The sequence below is a fragment of the Podarcis cretensis genome, assembly GCF_951804945.1.
Source record: "Podarcis cretensis genome assembly, chromosome: 16".
Classification (NCBI taxonomy): Eukaryota; Metazoa; Chordata; class Lepidosauria; order Squamata; family Lacertidae; genus Podarcis; species Podarcis cretensis.
Window position 1 is genome coordinate 10,889,323 of NC_137186.1, and position 25,886 is coordinate 10,915,208.

The 25,886-nt window shown below is 46.8% G+C and overlaps 1 protein-coding gene across 7 annotated transcripts in view; it reads right to left on the minus strand.

The window, feature by feature from the left end:
• Window positions 1-8,813: 8,813 nt before the first annotated feature.
• LOC307205568 (lysosomal acid glucosylceramidase-like) overlaps window positions 8,814-25,886 on the minus strand; it is a 49,458-nt gene continuing 32,385 nt past the window's right edge. For all 7 annotated transcript variants that reach the window (XM_079958125.1, XM_079958122.1, XM_079958127.1 and 4 more), the window contains exons 4-11: window positions 24,562-24,708; window positions 24,340-24,476; window positions 21,936-22,108; window positions 19,026-19,266; window positions 14,940-15,164; window positions 13,690-13,853; window positions 11,806-11,931; window positions 8,814-9,046 (exon numbers count right to left, since the gene is read on the minus strand). In XM_079958125.1, coding sequence (XP_079814251.1) covers window positions 8,890-9,046; window positions 11,806-11,931; window positions 13,690-13,853; window positions 14,940-15,164; window positions 19,026-19,266; window positions 21,936-22,108; window positions 24,340-24,476; window positions 24,562-24,708 — 1,370 coding nt within the window. In that variant the 3' untranslated portion in view covers window positions 8,814-8,889. The remainder of the gene's footprint in view (window positions 9,047-11,805; window positions 11,932-13,689; window positions 13,854-14,939; window positions 15,165-19,025; window positions 19,267-21,935; window positions 22,109-24,339; window positions 24,477-24,561; window positions 24,709-25,886) is intronic.

A 25,886-nucleotide genomic window follows, 5' to 3' on the forward strand; every position in this document is an offset into this window, starting at 1 on the left:
TCCTGGCTTTCTTTCATGGGCTCTCGGGCTAGGATGGAAGTGCAGAGGGGCAGGAGGAGGGGGGCTGTGTTGGCGCTGCTTCCCATATATTGTGAGCTCTTTCCCTGTCAGTGTTTCCCAAGAAGTGGAACGACAACTCCAGGGTTTCCCAAAGCCTGAGATGCAAAGAGCGGGAGGCTTGTGACATCGGGTGGGGTTTGGGCCTCGTGGTGCCACAGGCCTTTTATGTCTTAAACAAAGGGTTTAAGACAAAGGGAACCTGTGGCCTTTTGGGTGTTGCTGAGCTCCCAGCTCCCATCACCAGTCATGGTGGTTGGGGCTGCTGGGATCCAGGAATCCTACATCATCTCTACACTCCCCTTTAGCCTGGGATTGTTATCAGGTTTAGCAGATCTCACTCCATCCATCTTGTGTGGCTCTGCTCAAATAAGGACCTTAAGGGGGGAGGAAATGTATTTCGGGTGAAATTAGTCTCCAAGGGGCAATGCTCAAGAGGGAAAAGGAAGAAGGGGCAACCATTTGAATCAAATTCCGTGCCAAGTAGTTTCCAGCCAAAGGGCTGGAATATATATTTTTTAAAACCACCTACAGAAATGTTGGGACGCAGGTGGCGCTGTGGGTTAAAGCCTCAGCGCCTAGGGCTTGCCGATCCAAAGGTCGGCGGTTCGAATCCCTGCGGCGGGGTGCGCTCCCGCTGCTCGGTCCCAGCGCCTGCCAACCTAGCAGTTCGAAAGCACCTCCGGGTGCAAGTAGATAAATAGGGACCGCTTACCGGCGGGAAGGTAAACGGCGTTTCCGTGTGCGGCTCTGGCTCTGGCTCTGGCTCTGGCCAGAGCAGCGATGTCACGCTGGCCACGTGACCCGGAAGTGTCTCCGGACAGCGCTGGCCCCTGGCCTCTTAAGTGAGATGGGCGCACAACCCCAGAGTCTGTCAAGACTGGCCCGTACCGGCAGGGGTACCTTTACCTTTACCTTTTACAGAAATGTTATTGGAGCTGAAACGTCAGTCCTGTCGAAAGAGCTCTTGTATGTTCATTCTCCAACCAAGCCCCCTGCAAAGCGAGTAAAACCTAGAATCCATTTCCGCACTTTGTTGCCTAATGGAGTACATCTTCCTTTTTTCCCCGTGGCTGCATTTCGTGAAATCATTTGACGAGATTTTCATCTTAAAACTTTGCACAAATAATCTTGGCTGGGTCTCTGGACATATGACTGTTTTTGTCAACCCCCCCCCCCCTTTCGTTTGGTTGGCCTGAGCAAGGGAAGAGATGTTTGAAGCACAATAGTGCCTTCTGCAGCAATTGCCAAATATCTGGCAGATTTCCTGTGAATAATTTTTGGGGGAGGGGGTGGGGGGTTGCGGGGAGGGTGCTAATTCTGTCCTGTAACTTGGGAGGTGGCGGAGGCAGCTGTGGTGATGGAGCTTCAAGAGACTCCATCTGTCTTAGTGGCACCCAGGTGACCAAGAGCCAGTGTGGTGTAGTGGTTAAGAGTGGTAGACTCGTAATCTGGGGAACCGGGTTCGCGTCCCCGCTCCTCCACATGCAGCTGCTGGGTGACCTTGGGCTAGTCACACTTCTTTGAAGTCTCTCAGCCCCACTCACCTCACAGAGTGTTTGTTGTGAAGGGAGGAAGGGAAAGGAGAATGTTAGCCGCTTTGAGACTCCTTAGGGTAGTGATAAAGCGGGATATCAAATCCAAACTCTTCTTCTCTTCTTCTTGTAGGGGAAATACCACGTACACATTTTTAGCACTATGCAACAAACACTCTTTCTAAACCCAAAGAGTAGCTCCTGTCTATCTCACCTACCTACCTCATCTCTTCCGAAACACATGTAAAACTTTTAATGTCATATTCTATCGCTGTAACGCACCCAGGGGTGAGAAGGGTGGGAAATAAGTAAATAATTCACTTCGAATGGGAGACTATTCCCAACCTCCTTTTCAGTTCTCTGGAAAACTCAAAATACCCAAGTTGATGGGAAAGGATGCAGCTCTGGAATACAGCACCAGCTTTGCATATTCCTAGTTCAATCTCTGGTTTCTCCAAGAAGGGATAGGAATATCTCCTGCCTGAAATGATGGGGAGACGCTGCCAATCAGAGTTGCCTGTACTGAGCTGCATGGGCCAGTGGTTTGGCTCAGCTAAGGGGAAGTTTCCCTTGTGTCCGATGTTCTTTTGTTGTCCTTTATCCTAAGAACAAGCAATCGTCCATGCAAAACAAGGGGATTAATGCCTTCCTTTACGATACAGTATGGAAACATCATGATATGTAAAATAGCACAAGCGCAAAAATTCTGAATACAGAAGGAGAGATGTCTTGGAATTCTACTCAGTATTGATCCAGAGCAGATTCCAGCGTATAGTTAGCAGAGTAAAAACTTAAACACGTTGCAGGATTCCCCCAAAAACAGACCAGAGGCAATTGTTTTTCATCCAGCAGAGCTTTACTGCTACTGAAGGCAAATGAGCATAATGGTCACAAATCCAATACATTCAGGATTGGCACTGTCCATAAAAAATCCAGTTGCAGCAGACTTAGCTTAAAATTACAATAACTTATAAAAAGTCTAAACCTTAACACTATAGCATACTATGAACAGAACACCACACCGGAAGGAAAGGAGATAGAAAGAGAAAGTCAAACCCAGGTTCCTTCTGGTCTGTTTTTATAGTCAGCATGATCTTGACAGAAAGAGATAAGAGAACCAGTTTAAGCCAGCTGTACTCAGCTTCTCTGAAGGAATAACCCAAACATCCGGAACCTTCTGCTTGTTTCTTTCACACGGAGAAGCTTCCAGAACCCTCTTGAATTAATTAGAATGAGAAAGATCTCTGCACATCAGATCAATACTTTCTGCACTAAGAAATGCAAACTGCCACTCTCTACTTCGAGAATAAAGCCTCCAAGCTCTTAACCCAGCTATAAACTAAACCAATTCCTCCTTCCACCCCTGGCACAAAACCCAAGAAGGAGCACGCAAGTCCTGTCCTTGTTCTCTCTGCTCGGACCCCGTCAGTCACATGAATGCAGAAAAAGATATCTGCGTTAGGGAGGCTTCAAATCACATTTAATGCTTGATAAATGAGTGTCTGATTATAGCCTTGGGAAAAAGGGAGAGAGTTTATGTATGCCTTTTGGTGGGGTGGCAGAAGGGACACGGGAATCTGTAAGCAGGCATCTCCTAGCCTCCATTCTTCCTATTCCAGGTCTGGGCAGAGTCTCACCTCCTTTCCACATTGTCCCAACAATTGCCAGGGGCTGGACTGAGGAGGAATGGTGGGAGCCGCTGCCCCCTTCTCCTGAAGCTTCCCAAGGGCAGGAGGACAGTATTGATTCAGAACAGTGGTTTGCAGAAGGGCATAGTCCAGAGCGGAAAAGCTGGGAAATACTGGGTGAGGAACAGCTAGAAGAGGAAACACCAGGAGGGAGACAGCTGGCAGATTCAGTGTCCTTGGACAGCATTCCTGACCCCCCTTCGCCTAGGACTAGACGGGCTCCAAGAGTGATAGAACAGAGAGCACAGCGGCAGCAAGCTCAGGATACCCAACATAGGAATGACACAGATTAATGGGGACGGAGGAGGGGTAAACCTTTACTGGGAGCACCGCCATTTCTAGAGAGATATGCATTCCTTTGTCTCTCGCTGTGATTATTAAAGAACTAACTGGTAAGAACACTCCTTTCGTTTGATCTGCTTATTTACTGCCACCGGGGGAGGGATCTGATTCCCCAAAGCCTGACAATGTAGCCTTATGAGGCTTTGCCCTCGGGTGGGAAAAATATTGCGCCCGGGAAAGGGAAGTGGGAGTCAACAGACACTCATGGAGTAGTTTCAGAGAAAAAGCTTTCTTTCTACCATCCATGAACTGGTAGAAGGAGCAAGTGTGATAACTCACAAAAAGCATTCCATAGTTCCAGTTACAGATAGGTAGCCGTGTTGGTCTGCCATAGTCAAAACAAAAAATTCTTCCAGTAGCACCTTAAAGACCAACTAAGTTAGTTCTAGGTATGAGCTTTCGTGTGCATGCACACGTGTATCTGAAGAAGGAAGGAAGAAGGAATTTTTTGTTTTCACAAAAAGCATGCACGAGTTCACAGTCATGTGCACAAGCATATATACCCCTTTCTAGTTCCCTCCCCCTTTTCTCCTCCCTCAGGAGTCCTGCCCATGAGTTCCTCTGAGCATGAACAGAAAGCTGTCTTGGGAAAGGGGGGGTGAGAAGCCAAGGGGGTTCAGAGTGTTCAGATATGTTTCAATCTCTTGTTCTGGCATAAGTCCCGGAAAGAAAGCTGCAAGTCAAATGTACTGTTTGGCAAGGTCAACTATAGCCTGAGAAGCGACCTTTTGTTACAGCAGAGCGAAATGTTTCTGATGCTTAGCTAATGCCTTTTAGCTGCTGAGAAAAATGATTTTGAAAAAGCTTTGTGAAGCTTTGAGCCTGCTTTAGGGGTAGAGAGGAGGCAAGACAGCAAGGAGGTGACCTGGTTGTGGGGGGGGGGGCAGGGGGGGACGGAGCCGGGGGTGGGGGTGGGGGGTCAGAGGAGGAAACGGAGGATTCAAAGTCGGAGGAAGAAGAAGAAGGAGAAGGCAGAGAATCTAAAAGAAGGAATAATACCAGATTATAAAGCAGAAATAAGGATAAAGTGAACCTAGCAATAACCCAAAATGTCTCTTAAGTTTTTTTCGTGGAATGTGAACGGCTTTAACGATAAGCCCAAGAGAAATAAATTTGAAAAGATTATAAAGAAAAAAAACATCAATGTCATTTGTTGCCAAGAAACCCATGTTGCTAAAAAACACAAGCATATTCTAATAAATAAAAGGTTGGGAATAGAATTCATTAATTCAGATTCTAAGAAAAAGAGAGGAGTAGTAATTTATGCGAAAGAGAAATTAGAACCCAAACAAATATGCAAAGATGAGGAAGGAAGAATCTTAGGAATCCAAATTAATTACCAGGGAGAGAGAATAAATGTGGTAACAGTCTATGCCCCAAACTCAAATAGAATGGAGTTTTTTAAAAAATTGGAACAACTTTTATTAGATTTAGATAACAACAAACTAGTCCTACTTGGAGATTTAAACGCGGTGCCGACACCAGAATTAGATAGAAACACAAGGGAAAAAAAATTTAAACCGAGGGAAATTACCAAAATCGTTTAATGATTTGGAAGAAAATCTGGACTTAATAGATATATGGAGATATAGAAACCCCACAACGAAACAATTTACCCACTTCTCTGAACCACACCAGAGTTGGAGCAGACTGGATCAAATATGGATTTTGAGAGAATTAGTAATAAGAACGGAGAGATGTGAAATTTTACCCAGAACTTTATCGGATCACAGCCCAATAACATTACAATTAAAATGGAAGACCCAAGGTCTGTACAGATGGAGAATGAATGACTACCTATTTGAAAAAGAAGAAGTAATCGAAAAAGCAAAAACCACTATAAAAGATTATTTTGCTTTAAATATTAACAAAGAGACTGGAATAGATATAGTATGGGATGCCAGTAAGGCAGTGTTAAGAGGTCTCCTGATACAACAAAACTCCCAAAGAAAAAAGGCTAAGGAAAGAAAAAAAGAAGAATTAATCCTTCAACTGAAAGAATGTGAAAAAAATATGATAAAAAATCCAAAAGATGATTGCCATAAGCAACAATATAAAATGCTCCAAATACAATATTCAACATTAATAAGCCAAGAGGTTGAATGGGGAATAAAGTTAATGAAACAAAAGTCCTTCGAATCAGCAAATAAAATTGGAAAATTTCTGGCGTGGCAACTGAGGAAAAGAAGAAAATGTAGCATCATAAATAAAATAAAAGTAGATGATCAAGTTCTGGAAGATCCTAAAATAATAAAAAAGCACTTCCTTAAATTTTATATGAACTTATACAAAAGAGAAGAAGATTTAATGAACATTATAAAATACCTAGAAGAAAATAGTCCAAAAAAAATAACAGAAGAAGAAAGAACCGCCTTAAACAGACCCATAAAAATAGAGGAAATTCGAGAAGCGATCAAGAGGATGAAATTAGGAAAAGCCCCAGGACCAGATGGTTTATCAGCTAAATATTACAAGGTCCTAGAGGAATATATAACACCAGTATTATGTGATGTTATGAATGAGATATTAAGAGGAGGAAAAATGCCAACATCCTGGAAAGAAGCCTACATTACTTTGATCCCGAAACCAGATTCAGATAAACTTAATATTAAGAATTAAGGACCGATTTCACTACTGAACAATGATTATAAAATCTTTGCAGATATAATGGCACATAGACTTAAAAAATGTTTAATTAGCCTTATACACAGTGATCAGGCCGGCTTCCTTCCTAATAGACAAATAAAAGACAACATCAGACACACAATAGACATTATTGAATATCTAGAATGTCATAACGAAATCCCTGCCGCTTTAATGTTCGTCGACGCCGAGAAGGCTTTCGATAATGTCTCCTGGGGTTTTCTTATAAAATGTCTGGAAAAAACAGGGATAGAGGGCACATTCCTAGAAGGAGTTAGAGCAAACAAAGAGCCAGATTAATTATAAATAACAACCTGACAGAACAGTTTGAAATAGCAAAAGGTACTCGACAGGGGTGCCCTCTATCACCGCTGCTGTTTATCATAGTCTTAGAGACAATTACAAATAAGATAAGGAAAACCCCAGAGATCCGTGGTATAAAAATCGGCGCGAATGAACATAAATTGAAAACATATGCAGATGACCTTATGTTGTCATTGGAAGAACCAAAGGAGAGCATCGGCAAAGTTATAAAATTACTAGAAGAATTTGGAAAACTATCGGCATTTAAATTGAACAAAGAAAAAACCAAAATAATGACTAAAAATATGAAAGAAGACATCATAAATGAGCTTGAAAGACAAACTGGAATTAAAATAACCAAAAAAGTAAAATATCTTGGAATTTGGATAACTATGAAAAATATAAATTTGATGGAAAATAATTATAAGAAAACATGGAAAGAGATAATGAAGGACTTGGATATATGGAACAGATTACACCTCTCGTGGTTGGGCAGAATGGCGGCAATTAAAATGAGTTTATTACCCAAATTACTCTTCTTATTCCAGAACATTCCAATAATTAGGGGAATTGCAATATTTAAAGAATGGCAGAGACTACTTTCCAAATTTATTTGGCAGGGAAAAAGACCCAGAATTAAATTTAAATTGCTTACAGACCAAAGAGATGGGGGGGGTCTTGCGGTCCCAAATCTGAGGTTATATTATGAGGCCGCATGTCTTTGTTGGGTAAAAGACTGGATCGTCATTAAAAATAGAGAGATGTTAGATCTAGAGGGGTTTAACTTAAGATTCGGTTGGCACGCTTATCTATGGCGAGATAAGGGAAGGGTTCATAAAGGTTTTTCTAACCATATTTTCAGAGGGCCACTATTGGAAGTCTGGGAAAGGAATAAAAAATTGCTGGAGCAGAAGACACCCTGGTGGCTATCACCAATTTATATTTTAACAATTAAAAAATTAAACATTGAGGGGGAACGATGGACGTATGAGGACTTACTAACCAAAACAGAATCTGGGTGGAGGATTAGACCATACGAAGAAATAAAAAATAAGTTGACTGATTGGATTCAATATCATCAAATAAATTCAATGTGGACGGAAGACAAAAAGATTGGAATAAATGAGAAAAAATCTAGATTCCAGATTGAAATAATAGAAAGTAAAACAAAATTATTATCAAAAATGTATAACCAGTTGCTTGAGTGGGACACCAAGGATGAGGAAGTAAAGGAGGTGATGGTGAGGTGGGCGGTAGATCTAGGGTATAATATAGAGTTTGATAAATGGAAGGCTTTATGGTGTAAAGATATGAACTTTTCAGCATGCACGACACTTAAGGAAAATATGTACAAGATGATGTACAGATGGTACATAACGCCGATAAAATTGCATAAAATTTATAGAACAGGCGACAAACTGTGTTGGAAATGTAAGAATAAAGAGGGCGAATTTATTCACATGTGGTGGACGTGCGAGATTCTCAAAAAATTCTGGGAATCTATCTATAATGAATTAAAAAAAATTCTCAAATATAAGTTTGTTAAAAAACCTGAAACCTTCCTGCTGGGGATAATTGGCAAAGATATTAAAGAAGAAGATAGAACCCTTCTTCAATACGCAACAGCGGCCGCTAGAACCCTCATAGCACAGTACTGGAAAACAGCAAAAACCCCAACATTAAAGGAGTGGCAATTTAAATTAATGGATTACTTAGAATTGGCAAAATTGACTCAGAAAATAAGAAATCAAAAAAGTACAAAATTTAGTAATGAATGGGATAAATTTAGAATATATATGGAAATAGAGACATGGGGAAAATCAAAATGTTAATCAGAAATATAGATGTATTTAAAAAAAAAAAATCACAGTAGGCATGAGATAACGCTTACTACGTTATAAATTTTATTTTGGAATAGATACAGCAGAAAGATAATTAAGATAACATTATCCGAAATCGAGATAAAGGGAAGTCGATCAATGTTGTTGTAAAATTAATGTTGTGTTCTTTAAGTTGTAAAATTAATGTTGTGTTGTTAAAGTTGTGTTGTTTATGTTGTACGTATTTTATGTTCTTTTTCTTTTCTTTTTATGTTTATTTCATTTACTTTTGTCTGTTGTATGTCTGTGAAATATAGTTATGCAAAACTTAATAAAAATATTTAAAAAAAAAAAAAGCCTGCTTTAGGGGGGGGGTGACTTTGGGCCTCGGTGGGGGTCACCTGTCCTCACCTCCTACAACAACGACCAGGCTCTACCCATGATCTTGAGGTTTGCAGGGTGAGGCAGGGGGGAGATTGAGGCTGCTTCCATGCATCCAGGTCACCTTGTGGGGAGAAGGCATGTCGCTTGCTCCTTTCCTCCGAGGCAGGTAGTGGAAGTCTTCCACAGGTAAGTCTGGATAGAGTTGGCCGGAGCGACATCCTCAATGTAGCCAAGCTGACCATCTGAGATGCTGAAAGGCACATTCCAGATACACCTGAGGGACAGAGGAAAGGTCTGGATCAGGGGTTGGGATGGCGCGGGGCACAGAACCACCCCTATCCCCACCAGAGTTGCCAGGAAAAGGTAGGGGCGCCCTTGAAATGTTTTATGTATTTTAAAATAATTTCTTTATTTATAACCCACCCATCTGGCTGGGTTGCCTCAGGCTTCCTGGTGGATTTCTGCACTACTGGGAAGTGGGCAGATTGGGCATGCAAGGGGTGCCCCAGTTGAATCCCTGGCATCTCCCGGCAGAGCTGGCAAAGACTCCCTCTTTGGAAGCCCTAGAAAGCCACTGCGTGTCCCTGCAGACAGTTCTGAGCTAGGTGAACCCATGGTCTATGCGCCAGGTAATGAGCCCAGGTGGCAAGGTGGGGGGCAGGCAGAAAAAAGTACCGTATTTTTCGCTCCAGAAGACACACTTTTTTCCTCCTTAAAAGTTTGGGGAAATGTCTGTGCATCTTATGGAGCAAATGTGTGGTCGATCACAGGCACCCTTTCCGGCCCAGGCCTCCATTGTTCAATGTTCTGCAGATGGAGGCTGTTTGTTTCCCCAGCGACATGTGACAGGCTGATTAGATTATCTGTCTGGAAACTGTAGAAACGGCTCCCTTTCCTTTCCTAAAGAAGCTGCAGTACTGTGAGTTGAACCCCATAAAAACAGGATTTTCCCCCTTTGCAAAGTAAGCTCAACAACTTTGAGCTGATCCTTAAAAAAGGGGGCTTTCCCCCTTTGCAAAAGAAGCTGCACAACTGTGAGCGGATCCCCCCAAAAATGGGGCTTTCCCCCTTTCTTCCTCTAAAACTAGGTGCGTCTTATGATCAGGTGCATCTTATGGAGCAAAAAATACGGTATATCTGAGTCCCAACAAGCCAGCAGTCAAAAGGGAGGCAGCTGGTAGGGAGATGCAAACTGCCTTGCTTTCAACAAGAGGTAGGGTTGCCAGATCTCCAGAGTGGAACCAAAACCTTCAAGTTTGTCTGGCCCATTCTAGAGAGCCGGAATGAAGCTTGAGTCTCCATTTGGGTCAGAGCGCCTTTAATATTTCTTTATCACTATTCAGAAGACTGTGCATGCAGCTTGAAAGCCGCAGCCCAGCCGCAGCTAGCCTCAAGCTGTAGCATGGGTTCCCCGGGTTTCCTAGGTCATAGATTACCGTCATAGAATTGTAGAGCAGGAAGGGACCACGACGGTCATCCATCCCAACCCCCTACAATGCAGGAATCTTTAGCCCAACGTGGGGCTCTGTGGCATGTATCATCACTGTAGCAGTCAAATACAACATTTCCTGTTTCCTAGAGTGGAGACACAGGGGAATGTTGGTCCAGACTGGGAGGACTTCCTTGCATTCCTGTTCTGGAGCCTCCTCCCCCTGTGTAGATGGGCGTGACCCTGGGAGACCCTATAAAAGGGTTCGTCACACAGCCGTCTTCCTCTTTTCGCCTTTTCCCATTTTCTCTTTTGCCATCTTCCTCTCTGCTGGCTCTTAGCTAGCAGCACAAAGCTCATCCTTGCAGAGGATGGAAGCCAAAAGGTAGAAACGTAACTGGAACCACAAGATTAGCCTGCCTTCAGGACACTACTGTGAACTGAATGTAAGTAAACTTTGCCATTACTTTTAAAGGAGACTGCCGTGTTGCTATTATTTTTAAGAGGGAAAGAAAGGGGAACTTACCAGGAACAATCAAATCTGGACAAGCCAGACTGCATTGCTCAACTTGCCTCCTTACCTCTCTCGCCCTGACCTAGCCACTGTGATCCACGCGACAGTCACCTCTAGACTGGATTATTGTAACTCGCTCTACGTGGGGCTGCCCTTGAGACCCAGAAACTCCAGCGGGTGCAGAATGCCGTGGCAAGACTCCTTACAGGGTCCTTGCTGCGGGATCACATTCACCCACTGCTATACCAGCTGCACTGGCTCCCGGTGGAGTACAGGATCAGGTTTAAGGTGCTGGTTTTAACCTTTAATGCCCTATACGGCCTAGGACCCTCGTACCTATGGGACCGCCTCTCCTGGTATGTCCCACGGAGGACCTTATGGTCTTCAAACAAAAACATCCTGGAGGTCCCGGGCCACAGAGAGGTTAGGCTGACCTCAACCAGAGCCAGGGCTTTTTCGGCTGTGGCCCCGATCTGGTGGAACGCTCTGTCACAAGAGACTAGGGCCCTGTGGGACTTGACATCTTTCCGCAGGGCCTGCAAGACAGAGCTGTTCCACCAGGCCTTTGGCGAAGGCACAGCCTGAACCCCTTCTTTGGTGATCCTCATAGAACTCTAGCCCAATGGTTGCCATTAATTTGATTTAAACTGATTTTATAATGAATTGATTTTATAATGCTGCATTATTTTACTGTTCTTAGCTGCTCTGAGCCCGGCTTCGGCTGGGGAGGGCGGGATATAAATAAAATGTATTATTATTATTATTATTATTATTATTATTATTATTATTAAATGATTCTAACAAATCCATCAACTTGCTTCTAACAATGTGCAAAGGAATGTGTTCTGCTTCTTGCTCACTAGCGTGAGTGAGGAGAGATAATATTTAATCAATATATCCTCGCCTACTTTCCTCAACATTCCCACAAGCTCTTACCCAAGACCCTGAGATTCTAAGTCTTATGCTCTACCGACTGAGCCTTTTTTCTGGAATGCGCTGCATGCTCCAGCCCCGAAGTTCTCCCGGGCCCCCCAGATACGTGCTGATGGCCAGGCAACCTGCTCTTCCTTCCCCAAGGCTGCGCACTCACTTGTTAAGCACAACCACCACTGCCACGCCATCCGGGCGTAAGAAGCCCTCGGTCTGCAGTTGGCAATTGCCCAGGAGGCTGTTGCAGGCCAGGAAGACTCGGACGGAGCCTTCTGGGATGAACTTACTGGGGACAGAAAAGAGAATTAGGAGGAGGGTGGTGGGGAAAAAGGATCGATGCCGTGCTCTATACGGCAACCACGTGTCGTCGGTATATCTTCGCATCTGCATAAAAAAGTACAGTTGGGGTGTGTGGGGTAGGGGTAGTCAAGGGGGTGGGTGAGGGGTGAAGGGAGGGGGTTGGTCAGGGGTAGGAGAAGGGCCAAGGGGTAGGCAGTAGCGACTAGGAGAGGCAACCCCCAGTATATCTTGTCTTTGAAATACTACTCAGTATTGATCCAGAGCAGAACTCAGACGTATAGTTAGCAGAGTAACAACTTAAACACGTTGCAGGATTCCCCAAAAATAGGCCAGAGGCAATTAATATTTCATCCAGCAGAGCTTTGCTGCTACTGAAGGCAAATGAGCGTAAAGGTAAAGGTAAAGGTACCCCTGACCGTTAGGTCCAGTCGTGACCGACTCTGGGGTTGTGGCGCTCATCTCGCTTTACTGGCCAAGGGAGCCGGCGTACAGCTTCCGGGTCATGTGCCCAACATGACTAAGCCTCTTCTGGCGAACCAGAGCAGCGCACGGAAACGCCATTTACCTTCCCGCCGGAGCGGTACCTATTTATCTACTTGCACTTTGACGTGCTTTCAAACTGCTAGGTGGCAGGAGCAGGGACTGAGCAACGGGAGCTCACCCTGTCGCGAGGATTCGAACCTCGGCGAGTCCTAGGCTCTGTGGTTTAACTCCACAGCGCCACCCACGTCCCTTTGCAAATGAGCATAATGGTCACAAATCCAATACATTCAGGATTGGCACTGTTCGTAAGAAATCCAGTTGCAGCAGACTTAAACTTACAGTAACTTATAATAAGTCTAAACCTTGACATTAAAGCATACTATGTACAGAACACCACACCAGAAGGAAAAGAGATTGAAAGAGAAGGTCAAACCTAGGCTCCTTGTGGTCTATTTTTATAGTCAGCATGATCTTGACAGAAAGAGATAAGAGAACCAGTTTAAGCCAGCTGTACTCAGCTTCTCTGAAGGAATAACCCAAACATCAGGAACCTTCTGCTTGTTTCTTTCACACAGAGAAGCTTCCAGAACCCTCTTGAATTAAGTAGAATAGGAAAGGTCTCCACACATCAGATCAATACTTTCTGCACTACAAAATGCAAACTGACCTTTCTGCCTGTATTAATGTGTGTATTGTTCCATGCTACCCCATTCTCCAAGGAGAGCTCACCCAGGGTTTGTGTTTCTTTCTGGGAATGAGGGAGGCTGATATATGCTTTTTTTACACATATATAGTTACTTGAGCCTATGGCGGAGCCGCGCACAGCATTAACAGCCCAAGATAATTATGACAATTAGCATTTTTAATTAAGCTTTAATTGTCGTTGTTATGTACTGAAGTTCTCACCCTGGACCAGCAGGGGGATACTGTAGATAGTTATGCAAATAAGGGATCGAAAGTGATGTTCAGTGATTGGATAGTTTTAGAAAATTGTTACAGTTGCGTTGTACTGGAGCTCTGTATAAGCAGGCTGGCTGAACCCTTCAGTTCAGTTCTGTTCTGGCCTGTGAATAAACAAGAGCTGTTTGAAGAATCGCTGTGTCGTCTGATATGTTCACCCACAACTTAACAGTCGTAATTACCAGAACCAAGATAGCTACATGAAAAGGTACATTATGCCGGTGCCACGGAGCTTCTTTGATTACCCTCAGGGGCATCCTTGGGGGGCAGTTACAGCCAAAGTCACCCTCTGAAGCCGTACCTGAAATGAGCCAAGTGGTAGAACATGGGCTGCTTGTAGAACTCGTCTTTTGCAGCATTCACGATGATTGGGCTGTCCACAAAGTTCTCAATGAAGTTGGGTCCCCCGCGCATATCCAGGGCCACGTTCCAGTCGATCCAACCCACAACATGGTTCCTGATGTTCTGCAAGGGCTCAAAGGGCAAAGGTCAGCCAGGGAGGTGGGAGGGAGGAGGGGGTGGCCCACCAAGGGGAAGGGGCAGGGGGCTCCACAGCAGAGCCTGCAAGAGGTCCCAAGGGTCCCATCTCTGGGAAAAGACTTCTGCCAGATTCCCCCCCAAAACCACTTCCATCCAGGGCTGGATCTACACTGACCTGTTTGGAGTTATTTCCCGCTATTATAATTATATTAGATACAGCGGAACCTCGGTTTTCAAGTATCTCGGAAGCTGAATGGCCCAAACCCGGAAGTGATTGCTTCTGTTTTCGAACAACTTCCGCTGCGTGTTTTTCTTTTTTTTCTCAATGGCTTTTGCCAACTGCCCATCGCTCCTCGGTTTTCGAACGTTTTGGAAGTCGAACGGTCTTCCGGAACGGATTACATTCGAAAACCGAGCTTCCGCTGTATGTCATTCTAGAACATCACAGAGCACACGTGTTCATTAAAATGTTTTTTACCTTGGCTTTTTCCCATCAAGGTAAAGATGTAGGATGTCGTATGTCCATCTCTGTTGCCAAAACCATTCATTAACCCTCCCTTAACGTTAAAGAAGGGACGCAGGAGGCGCTGTGGGTTAAACCACAGAGCCTAGGGCTTGCCGATCAGAAGGTCAGCGATTCAAATCCCCGTGACGGGGTGAGCTCCTGTTGCTCGGTCCCAGCTCCTGCCAACCTAGCAGTTTGAAAGCACACCATCGCAAGTAGATAAGTAGGTACCTCTCCGGCAGGAAGGTAAACGGCGTTTCCATGTGCTGCTCTGGTATGCCAGAAGAGGCTTAGTCATGCTGGCCACATGACCCGGAAGCTGTACGCCAGCTCCCTCGGCCAATAAAGCGAGATGAGCCCTGCAACCCCAGAGTCGGCCATGACTGGACCTAATGGTCAGGGGTCCCTTTACCTTTAACGTTAAAGAACATGAGTGTAGATCCAGCCCTAACCTGCGTGGGCACCGCAGCGCGTTCGCTCACCCCCACCCCTCAGATGAAGATTTTCGGAAAGCTCCCTCTTCTCAAGTTGCTGCCACTGTGGGCCCATGGGTAGCAGTACCTTACCTCCAAGATATTCTGGCTATACTTGACGCCCCGGTCCCAGCTCCCGAGGTCCACTCTCACGACATTCGGCGGATAACCGTTACAAGATTCCGTGTAGAGCAGGAAGTAATTGGGGAAGAGGGAGTGTGTGGGATCCAAAGTCAGGCTCGGAAGGGTTGTGGGATCGTAGTACCAGTGGATTCCAACGCCTGCAATGTACCTGGCGGAACTGCTGTTTCCAAGGATCTGCCAAAGGAGGGGGGGAGGGCCAAAGCTTTCATTCTTATTTGCACCAGGCAGGAAGGAATTTGAGTGTCCTTTGCCTATCCCTTGGCTTGTGCAGTGGGCGGGGGCAATTTAAAAATATTGTCTCCCACCCCTCCACCCCACCTTAAAGTTAATGGCAGGCTGATGTGTTTCTCCTTGCTCAGGCAAAGAAAGATGGAGTGCCGAGTCAAAAGCAGCGTTCCAAAATGATTGGGTGCGGCTGCACACCCCTCAACTGCCCCGGTTTTACCGGGGAGGTCATGGAATTTGTAAAGCCATCACGACTTCTGACTTGAAATCGCCGTGAGGGAGAGAAAGGTGGTGGTGGCCGATCGCAGAGGCTAGGCAGGGTCTCCAAGGTAAATGTTTGCTTTTTAATGTTATGTTAGGAATAAAAGGGGACGCGGGTGGCGCTGTGGGCTAAACCACAGAGCCTAGGACTTGCTGATCAGAAGATCAGCGGTTTGAATCCCCGCGACGGGGTGAGCTCCCGTTGCTCGGTCCCTGCTCCTGCCAACCTGGCAGTTCGAAAGCACGTCAAAGTGCAGGTAGATAAATAGGTGCTGCTCCGGCGGGAAGGTAAACGGCGTTTCCGTGCGCTGCTCTGGTTCCCCAGAAGCGGCTTAGCCATGCTGGCCACATGAGCCGGAAGCTGTACGTCGGCTCCCTCAGCCAATAAAGCGAGATGAGCGCTGCAACCCCAGAGTCGGCCACAACTGGACCTAATGGTCAGGGGTCCCTTCACCCTTTACCTTTAAAAGGTAAAGGTACCCCTGCCCGTACGGGCCAGTCTTGACAGACTCTGGGGTTGTGCGCCCATCTCACTTAAGAGGCCAGGGGCCAGCGCTGTCCGGAGACACTTCCGGGTCACGTGGCCAGCGTGACATCGCTGCTCTGGCGAGCCAGAGCCGCACACGGAAACGCCGTTTACCTTCCCGCTGGTAAGCGGTCCCTATTTATCTACTTGCACCCGGAGGTGCTTTCGAACTGCTAGGTTGACAGGCGCTGGGACCGAGCAGCGGGAGCGCACCCCGCCGCAGGGATTCGAACCGCCAACCTTTCGATCGGCAAGCCCTAGGCGCTGAGGCTTTAACCCACAGCGCCACCTGCGTCCCCAGTCCCTTTACCTTTACCTAGGAATAAAAGAGGGGGGGAGAGGGGAAATGGTGAGTGGGGTGGGGTGGGGTGGTTATGTTTCTGTTCTTCTACTTAGTGTACGTGTGGAGTTTTGTGTCAGCGTTACTTGTATGGGTTCTCTTACTTTTCACTCGTTGTGTATCCTTGGTGGTGAGAAAGGTTGGGGTGGCCTAGGGTGTGGTTGGTTGTCTTTGGCTGGCTGTTGTGAGATTTGTGTGTGTGTGTGTGTGTGTTTGAATCAGGTTAGTCAGATTGATTCGTATGCTGTTGGCGGATTCTTGTTGGACTATGTATGTGATGAAGGGGAGCCATACCGGGGTGAAGGCGTCCTCTTCTATTTGGCCCCCTGTCTGTTTCAGTTTATCGGTTAGTTTTTCTAATAAGGCTGTTTCTCATACTATTTGATACCATTGGTCCATGATTACTCCTGACAGGTCTCTCCAGTGTCTGGCTATGTTGTTTGTAGCTGCTGAGAGTAGGTGGGTTATGAGCTCTTTATGATGTGAGTGGGCATTATTATCTTGGAACATGTTTAGTAGGGCCAGTTCAAGGGTGACCTCTAATACTTGCTTAGTTATTTTGCATATTTCTTGTATGATTGCTGTCCAGGCAAGTTGGATTTTGGGACATTCTCACCACATGTGGAGGTATGTGCCTGTGGAGGTGCATCCTCTCCAGCAATTTGGTGAGGTTCCTGGGCGTATTAGCGCTCGTTTCTGTGATGGCCTGGGATTCAGACTCGGAGGCTGAACCTGAGGAATCCCAGCCTGCACAGGAGTCCCCGCCTCCAGAACCAGCTGAGCCGGGGCTGAGGCTTGAGCCTGAAGGGTCCTCACCTGTGCTGGATCCTCAGGTGCAGGCACCAGCTGAGTCTGCTCTGGCTCCTGAGGTAATGGAGGACCCATTGCCTGCAGGTGCTCCACTCTCAGCCCTGTCAGGGGAAGCTGAGGTTGCCTCTGGATCCGGTAACCCTTCAGCGTCTCCTGAGCTGCAGAGGCTCAGGGCAGAGAGGCGGAGGGAACTAAGTTCCTGCAGGAGGAGTGCTCACCTCCAGGCCAGGAGAGGCGAGTCACCTGTGGACCGGGGCTGCCCTATGCCTCGGGGCAGATAAAAGCCGGCCAGCCCCAGTCCCAGGTTGCGGGAGCAACATTGTTGGTAGCCTGTTCCTGTCCTGCTCTTCTGCCAGAGTTCCTGACCTCACCCGACTCCCTGCCTTGGACCCCGCTTCAGCTTTGACGGACAGCCTCCATACCGCACCCTTGACCTCAGACTGGACTCAGACCTCGCTACACAGTTAACCCTCGGGACCAGCACAGTTTCCTTGGTGTTAGGTAACAGCTGTAAGTGAGTTTCAGGGTGAGTTCTTTCCTTTTCGCTGATATGGGTATAAAGGGAGGTTTAGACCACATTCTAGTCCGTTGGGTGGGGTTAATCCAATAGCCTATGTCGTCCTCCCATAGTTTTTTTATTACATCAAGGGGGTTTGTGGGATTTTGGAGCAGTAAGGTAAGTGCTTGTGGCCCAGTCCACATGGATCCTGCCTCTCAGCCCCTCACAATATAGTTGCCTGCTCCAGACTGGGCAACGCAGCCTGATGATGTCATTCGCCAGGGCTCCACTGTGAATCAGAGGCAGAGAAACAGAGAAACAGAGTGATACAGAAGGGCATGGGCTTAAAAGGGCCATGGTGCAGATTGGAGCCAGCAGCCATGGTGGGTGAGAGGAGGGCAGGAGGAAAGGGAAGGAGGGTTGGTCCCCAGCACTTAGAGTCCTGCTCGGTAACGTGTGAGGGAATGAAGAGGTGGCAGTAGCCCCTCTGAACATGTACAGAGTATTTCTGCGACCTTCGCTTTCCCCCCAGCCAGTAACACCTTGAATTCCTCAGATTAAAATGTGGGTGTGCTGGTCCCAGGGGGTTACCGTGCAGCGTGGTCCGAGGCAGAAGCGGGGTCCAAGGCAGGGAGTTGGGCGTGGTCAGGAACTCTGGCAGAAAGCAGGACAAGGTGCCGGCAGGAACAGGTTTCCAATGACATTGCTCCCGCAACCTGGGACTGGCCAGCTGGCCTTTATCTCCTCTGAGGCATAGGGCGGCCCCGGTCCACAGGTGACTCGCCTCTCCTGGCCTGGAGGCGAACACTCCTCCTGCAAGAACTTAGTTCCCTCCGCCTCTCTGCCCTGAGCCTCTGCAGCTCAGGAGAGGATGGAGGGTTACCAGACCCAGAGGCAACCTCCCCTTCCCCTGACAGGGCCGGGAGAGGAGCACCTGCAGGCAATGGGTCCTTGATCACCTCCGGAGCCAAAGCGGATTCAGCTGGTGTCTGCTCCTGAGGATCTGGCACAGGTGAGGACCCTTCAGGCTTAAGCCCCTGCCCCGGCTCAGCTGGTTCTGGAGGGGGGGACTCCTGTGCAGGCTGGGATTCCTCAGGTTCAGCCTCTGAATCAGATTTCCAGGCCATCACACCGGGTCACATTGGTGGGGTCAGTTTGGATGGCAAACTGGCTTTTCAGATCGCCATGTGGCCTGCCTGCCCATTGGGATCTGGTGGAGGTGGACGCCAGGGAGCCAAACAGCAGGCGGACCCAGAGCCAATTTTAGGTGGAGCCAACAATTGCAAGGCCACACCGCCACCATGCATTTCAGGCACTATGGCACCGCTTTGATCGAGCGCTGCTTTAATGGGAGATAATGAACTGGGGACCTACCACTTTGGCCCAGTTGAGTATTTCGGACCTCTGGTCATCATACATGATGAGCAGGACATCTTTGTGGGAGCTGGCGGCCAGTTCAGGGCCCAGGTCTAGGATGATGAAGTCTCGTGCCTCTTCGGCCGTCTGGCGGTTGACGGGGAAGTCGCCACTGGGCGAGAGGACAGCACTGTTGGGCTCGTTTTGGGGTGTCACTGCCCAGAAGGTGATGTTGTGTCTGGCGTATTCATCCAGGAACCTGGACCCCAACAGATGGAGGAAAGAGGGGATGTTAGCCCCAGCACTCAGTACATGAAAAGGGCCAGAGCTATGCTTTGGGAGGGGGCTGCGAGGGTCTCAGGGATTTTCTACCCCATTCCCAAATGTTCAACTTTAAATTTAAATGAAAGTTTCTATTCCTTTTGCTTACAAAGAGGCAGTGGAGCAGTTGAGTAATCCTGGACTTTGGGGTTAAAAGTCCTAATGCAGGCCTTCATCCTTTAGAATTTAAAGTTTTGTTGGTAATGGGCATTGAACCTTCTTTACTGCAGATTATTATTATTATTAGTATTACAGTGGTACCTCAGGTTACATACGCTTCAGGTTACAGACTCCACTAACCCAGAAATAGTGCTTCAGGTTAAGAACTTTGCTTCAGGATAAGAACAGAAATCGTGCTCTGGCGGCACAGCGGCAGCAGGAGGCCCCATTAGCTAAAGTGGTGCTTCAGGTTAAGAACAGTTTCAAGTTAAGAACGGGCCTCCGGAACGAATTAAGTACTTAACCCAAGGTACCACTGTATTAGTATTATTATTAGTTGTTGTTGTTGTTGTTGTTGTTGTTGTTGCTGCTGCTGCTACTACTTTGTCCTCCATGAAGGAGGTTCTGGTAAAAGTGTTGGCAGGACCTGAGAAATTTCTGTCTGTTGACAACGGAGGACAAAAGCTCTTAATATATGTCTTACATTCTGGACTTTTAAGTACCGCATTGCATTAATTCCTATGAATGGAACTGAAGTTGCCTTCAGCTAGATAAAGGTAAAGGGACCCCTGACCATTAGGTCCAGTCGTAACCGACTCTGGGGTTGCGGTGCTCATCTCGCTTTATTGGCCGAGGGAGCCAGCGTACAGCTTCCGGGTCATGCGGCCAGCATGACTAAGCCGCTTCTGGCGAACCAGAGCAGCGCACAGAAACGCCGTTTACCTTCCCGCCGGAGCGGTACCTATTTATCTACTTGCACTTTGACGTGCTTTCGAACTGCTAGGTTGGCAGGAGCAGGGACCGAGCAACGGGAGCTCACCCCGTCGCGGGGATTCGAACCGCCAACCTTCTGATCAGCAAGTCCTAGGCTCTGTGGCTTAACCCACAGCGCCACCTGCGTCCCATTGCCTTCAGCTACAATGGACCTATTCCCCCTGCTGCTAACGTTACATCTTCCACTTTCCCAGGCACTTTTACAGTGCGGAAGCTGCTGAAATCGGAAATATGTCTATTACTCTGGTTCATTTCTTTTAACCAGATCTTGCTGTGCACTGATGATGCAAATGTACAAGTTGGACTTTTGCAGTGTTATTTACTTTGAAACTAATAGATGATGCCACTAGAGGTTGTGATGTACATTTAAAGTGCAGTTTATTTGTGTATGTTTTTCCACCAGGAGGCAGAATGCTGCACTGTGATCTGACCACTTGAATATTTCACATCAGCTAATATATTCCATCATCAAATATACACCATATAGTGCATATAATAACAACATTTGACTATGTTTTTATATATGCTGTAAGCCACCCAGAGTGGCTGGAGAAACCCAGTCAGATGGGGAGGGTGTTGTTGTTGTTGTTGTTGTTGTTGTTGTTGTTGTTGTTGTTATTTTAACTACGCTTCGCCCTAAGTTCCCAGGGCGGGTTACAACATTAAAACACAGTATTAAAAACAGTTTGAAAAAACTTGAAATAAGGTGGGTCCTAAAGAAATATACAGCTCAGGCATCAAAAGCCAGGGCAAAGAGATGCGTCGTCAGCCAAGTCAAAGCCGTGTGTTCTTTTAAACTCTAAACCAGTGGTACCCAACCTTTTTTTTTTTTTTTTGCCATGCCCCACCTAAGCAGATGTCAAGGAAATAAACAACTATCTAACCTTTATAAGGTATCTGAAGTCAGCCCAGTTTAGGGAAGTTTTTAATGTTTGATGTTTTATTGTGTTTTTAATATCCTGTTGGGAGCCACCCAGAGAGGCTGGGAAAACCTAGCTAGATGAGTTTGGTATTATTATTAATAACAATATAATAATAATAATAATTAATAATAATAATTATTATTAATAATAATAATAATAATATCCTGACACACACACACACCCGTGACATATAATTTTTATTATTAAAAAAGTGAACTATTCATGTGGAGGAAGCCTAAAACGCCATTCACTGTTAATAACTCATTCTCAAATTGCCCCCTCCCCAAATCAAATTGCCCTCCTGTGGGGCCTGTACCCCACGTTGGGAACCACGGCTCTAAGCCGGGTATCTCCCACAGCCTTTTCACCGAGAGAAAAACAGTACTACTAAACAGGGTCAAACGAATTCCACACAACTCTGTAAAGTAGAATTACCACAACAGCATGAGATGCTCGAATTGCAATAAGCCAGTTTTGTTATTCTGGGGGGGGACCTCTCCTTCTGCTGAGTGGAGCATTTGCCCTCCCCCCCCCCAAGTTCTTGTTGGGGTAATTTGGGGTTGCATGTGAAACTGCATTAACCGCTTGGCCTGCGTCTCGGGTTCCCCCACGTCTCAATTCGGGGTCAGGGCGCCAGCAGCGTTTGAGGCAGCTCCAAGCCACGGGTCTCTGTGGCACGACTCATCCCATCCCTCCCTTTCTCCAAAGAACGTGTGTGCGCATGTGCGCTGGCGGACCAAACGGGTGTTACCTGACGAAGTAGCGGGCCCACGTTTTGTGGTACATGTCTCCGGCTTTCCCCTTCAGCCTCGATTTGCCCTCCACCTTGCCGTTGACTCTCATCCAACTTGGGCTAGACCATGGACTGGCAATAAGGGAGAGGGGTCGCTTAGATAAGGCCAGGATGCGTTGAAGGAGAGGAATCTACGGGGAGAGGTGATGGGGATCCAGTGAGCAGATCCAGGAGCATCTCAGAGATATTGAAGCAAGAAAAGGGGGGCTACCCGTATGCTATTCATATAATCAGTTATCAGTAATGAATATATTCATATATGCTCACACATAACAGGGCTTACAGTGATTTTATAATCCATTTGAATCAAGAAAAGCTTTTGCCTAAGCTAACTGCAAACTGCTTGGAACCGCAAGTCCAGAACCGACCTTTTACCTAGAAACATCCTTGCACCTTAGAGAAAAGGGGAAGCCATGAATTAGATGACACTGGTACAAACTTCCCCTCAAATCCAGGCTAAAATAGTCCATGAAACAGGAATGGCCGAACCACAAAAACTCCCTACATGAGGCAGAATGCATAGGCGGCGGCGGGGGGGGGGGGGGTAGTGCCAGAAGATTCCCTCCCTGAGTCTCATTTCCCCGTTCTGTCAGAACTAGGGAAAAGGCCAGACTGTGCATCATTGTGCAGACAATGGAAAGCAGAAGTTGGGAGTGAACTCTGTGCATGGCCAGGGGCATGGCAAGAAGCACTAATTGGTTATTTTTCACTGGCATGCATGACTGTCTCATGATCTGTGATTTGCTTAGGTATATAACCTCAGGATTTGTATGCTTCGGGGTCCCAATCTTTTGGAAAAGATTCCAACTGGGTCCATTATTGCTCAGCAATAAACCCTCACCTTCTTTTTCTCCAAAGCTGTGTCTGTCTGGTCCTTGTTCCGCCCTAAGTGGGTACCACTATATTTTCATGTGCTTCAATATTAGGGCCCATACCTGAGGCCTAGGGGGCCAGCCCCAGGGACGTCATTGAGCGGGGCAGGTTAAGCATGGAGTGCAGTCCCTGGGGGCATGGCATTCAAATTTAAAATGCAGTGTCTAAACCAGGCTTCCTCAAACTCAGCCCTCCAGATGTTTTGAGACTACAGTTCCCATCATCCCTGACCACTGGTCCTGCTAGCTAGGGATCATGGGAGTTGTAGGCCAAAAACATCTGGAGGGCCGAGGTTGAGGAAGCCTGGTCTAAACAAACGAGGAATTTACATTGCTGGATGGAAATGGAGGCAAACCTTTGCTAAAGGTCCAGCGAAGGGAGGCGGACCTTCCTTCTTAACCTGCTTAGGGAAGCCGGGTGGAGATTGTGCTCTCATCCACCTGGGGGGGGGGGCGAGCAGGAAAATCCCTATAGACTTCCAAGTTGGGTTTGGGGGTCTGGCAACATCCACAGCCCCACAAAAAGTCACCCCATTGGCCAGGCTCTCCTCTCCTGAGTAGCCTCTGGAGGAATTGCATAACCCCTGAGGGGATTTGTAGTTTTAGGGTGTGCGTAGGGATGGAGGCAAAATCCAGTTTGGTTTTTGTGTTTCAGCGCAACACGCACTAATTCGCATGAGCTGAGGCAGAGAATTATCTGTCGGAATGGGCACTTCTCTGAAATTTGCAATGGGGTTCTCCAACCAAATAACATTTATCAAAACGTGTCTATTAGGGGGAAATGTTGGGGTGGGAAATGCATAATTGTATACATATGTGTATGTATATACATATATATGTATGTATATATGCAAATGTATATTATATGAATATGTATGCATTCATGAAAATAAGATACAGAAATACATTATGTTAGGGAAATCTACTTGCAGAAATGTGTACAGTGGTACCTCGGAAGTCAAACAGATTCCATTCCGGAAATCCATTTGACTTCCAAAATGTTCGGAAGCCGCGGAAGCCAAATCGGGCGTTCGGCTTACAAAAGAGCATTCGCAAACCGAAACGCTCACTTCCAGGTTTGCAACGTTTGGGAGCCGAAAACGTTTGACTCGCAAGGCGTTCAGGATCAAAGGTACGACTGTACTTTAGGGGAAAAGGTGCATCTTAAAACACTGGTGAATTTTCACGAACTGTCCTGGGGCTGTTCCACACAGCTACATTTCAGTTTTTAAAACAGAATTTCTCGTTGTAACTTTAGCTCTTCTTTGTTGTAAAACAAGCCTGAACTGCAGTTTTGTTAAGGGTGCTGAGAGTCCTTAGGGACAGTCAGAGGCCTTTCATGGCTGTTGAAAGCATCAGCATAAAGCTTTCATTTTTGTGGTGTGAATGTGACCTCAGGTTGGCCCCTGGAGAAGGGAGTCTGCTATTGGTATCTGGGAGAACCACAGGAGGGGAACAGAGGACTCCCCTTTCAAGCCGGCGCCACTCACTCTCAACTTGGTGTCCTCCTGCACTAGGCTGAAACATTTCAGCTCAAAGTCGTCGGGGCAGTCGTCGTCGTAAGAGTACGGGCGAGTGGAGAAGTCCGAACAGCCAATGGGCAAGCGCAAAAGGTTGTACTCGATGCCTGCAGAGAGATGGGGAGGGAAACAGCAGACTTTAAGTGCATCTATTTATGGATTAAATAAATACAAACCTCTGGATTTGCTTACCGTCTTTGGAGAAGTAGGACCGGAGGAGGAGCTCTTGGGCTGGTGGAGACAACTGCAGGATATTAATTGTGGATGAGTCTGTGTGGGAGCCACCAAAACCTTTAATACACTGGTAGCGAACGCAGGGATTGTAGGAATACAGGAGCCCTTCAGAGGAGGTAGAGATGGAGGAAGTGAGTTAGGTCTGGGAGAAGAAGAGGTTACTAGAGCCGCTCGTAGCTTGCTTCCCTCTGACCAGATCTCGGCCCCCAATTGCCTCTAACCCAGCCCAAAATAACCTTGAGTCCATTGCGGTGGGGTGGGGTAAGAAAGAGTTGCTACTTCTTTTTCCTCCGCCCTGACTGAGAGCAGGTTTGGCTCCCAGGGCCGTCTTTACCTAGGGGTGCAAGGGGTGTGGGGCACCTGGGCACCGAATTCTGGGGGGCGCCCAGCAGCAGCAGTGGAGTCAGCTGCACCTTTGACACGACTGATGTCACGCTACCAAGATCAGTCGTGCCAAAGGTGCCGCTGACCCCGAGTGAAACATTGCAAATTGTGTTTTAATTTCATCACTTACAGTTCAAATCCGTTTAGAGAATTCGTTAAAAAAAAAAAAATTATTTTCACTAATTGTCGGCATTTTCTTTGACTAACTACTTAGTACTTAGGGCTCTACTTCACATGCGTTTCAGCAATCAATTTTAGTTTTCCATTTCCGCAAAAATTCACCTAAGCAGACACACACTATGAATTCCACGAGCTGCATTTTTTCTTCATTTTGCGACAAATGCTAAGCAAGAAACACATTTTGGAGTAATTAGAAATACATGGGGGCTAAACTAAATTTGGGGGTGCTGGGCGGATCTCTGCACCCCGGCAGCGCTTATGCTAAAGACGGCTCTGTTTACTCCTGCCAGGTTATGTTTTGCTAGCATGTTGGGGATTGACAATGGAGGCCCACCCTGACCCAGGTATTCGTCCTCAGGTATCTGAATCAATCATCCTCGCCCCTCAAATCCCCAGCTATTCAAATCAATCGTCCTCGCCCCGCAAATTGGCCTGATGTGGTTCAGGATTTGGCCAAATGTGGTACACAGTCAGTCCTTTATTGTGTTATAAAAAATCTAAATCAATGTTCCTAAGTGCACAAGGTAAATGCGCAGACTTATGCTCATAAACCACATGTTTAAGGTATTGCAGGAGAGCAGTCCCAAAGCCGGGACGCAGGTGGTGCTGTGGGTTAAACCACAGAGCCTAGTACTTGCCGATCAGAAGGTCGGCGGTTCGAATCCCCATGAAAGGGTGAGCTCCCGTTGCTCGGTCCCTGCTTCTGCCGACCTAGCAGT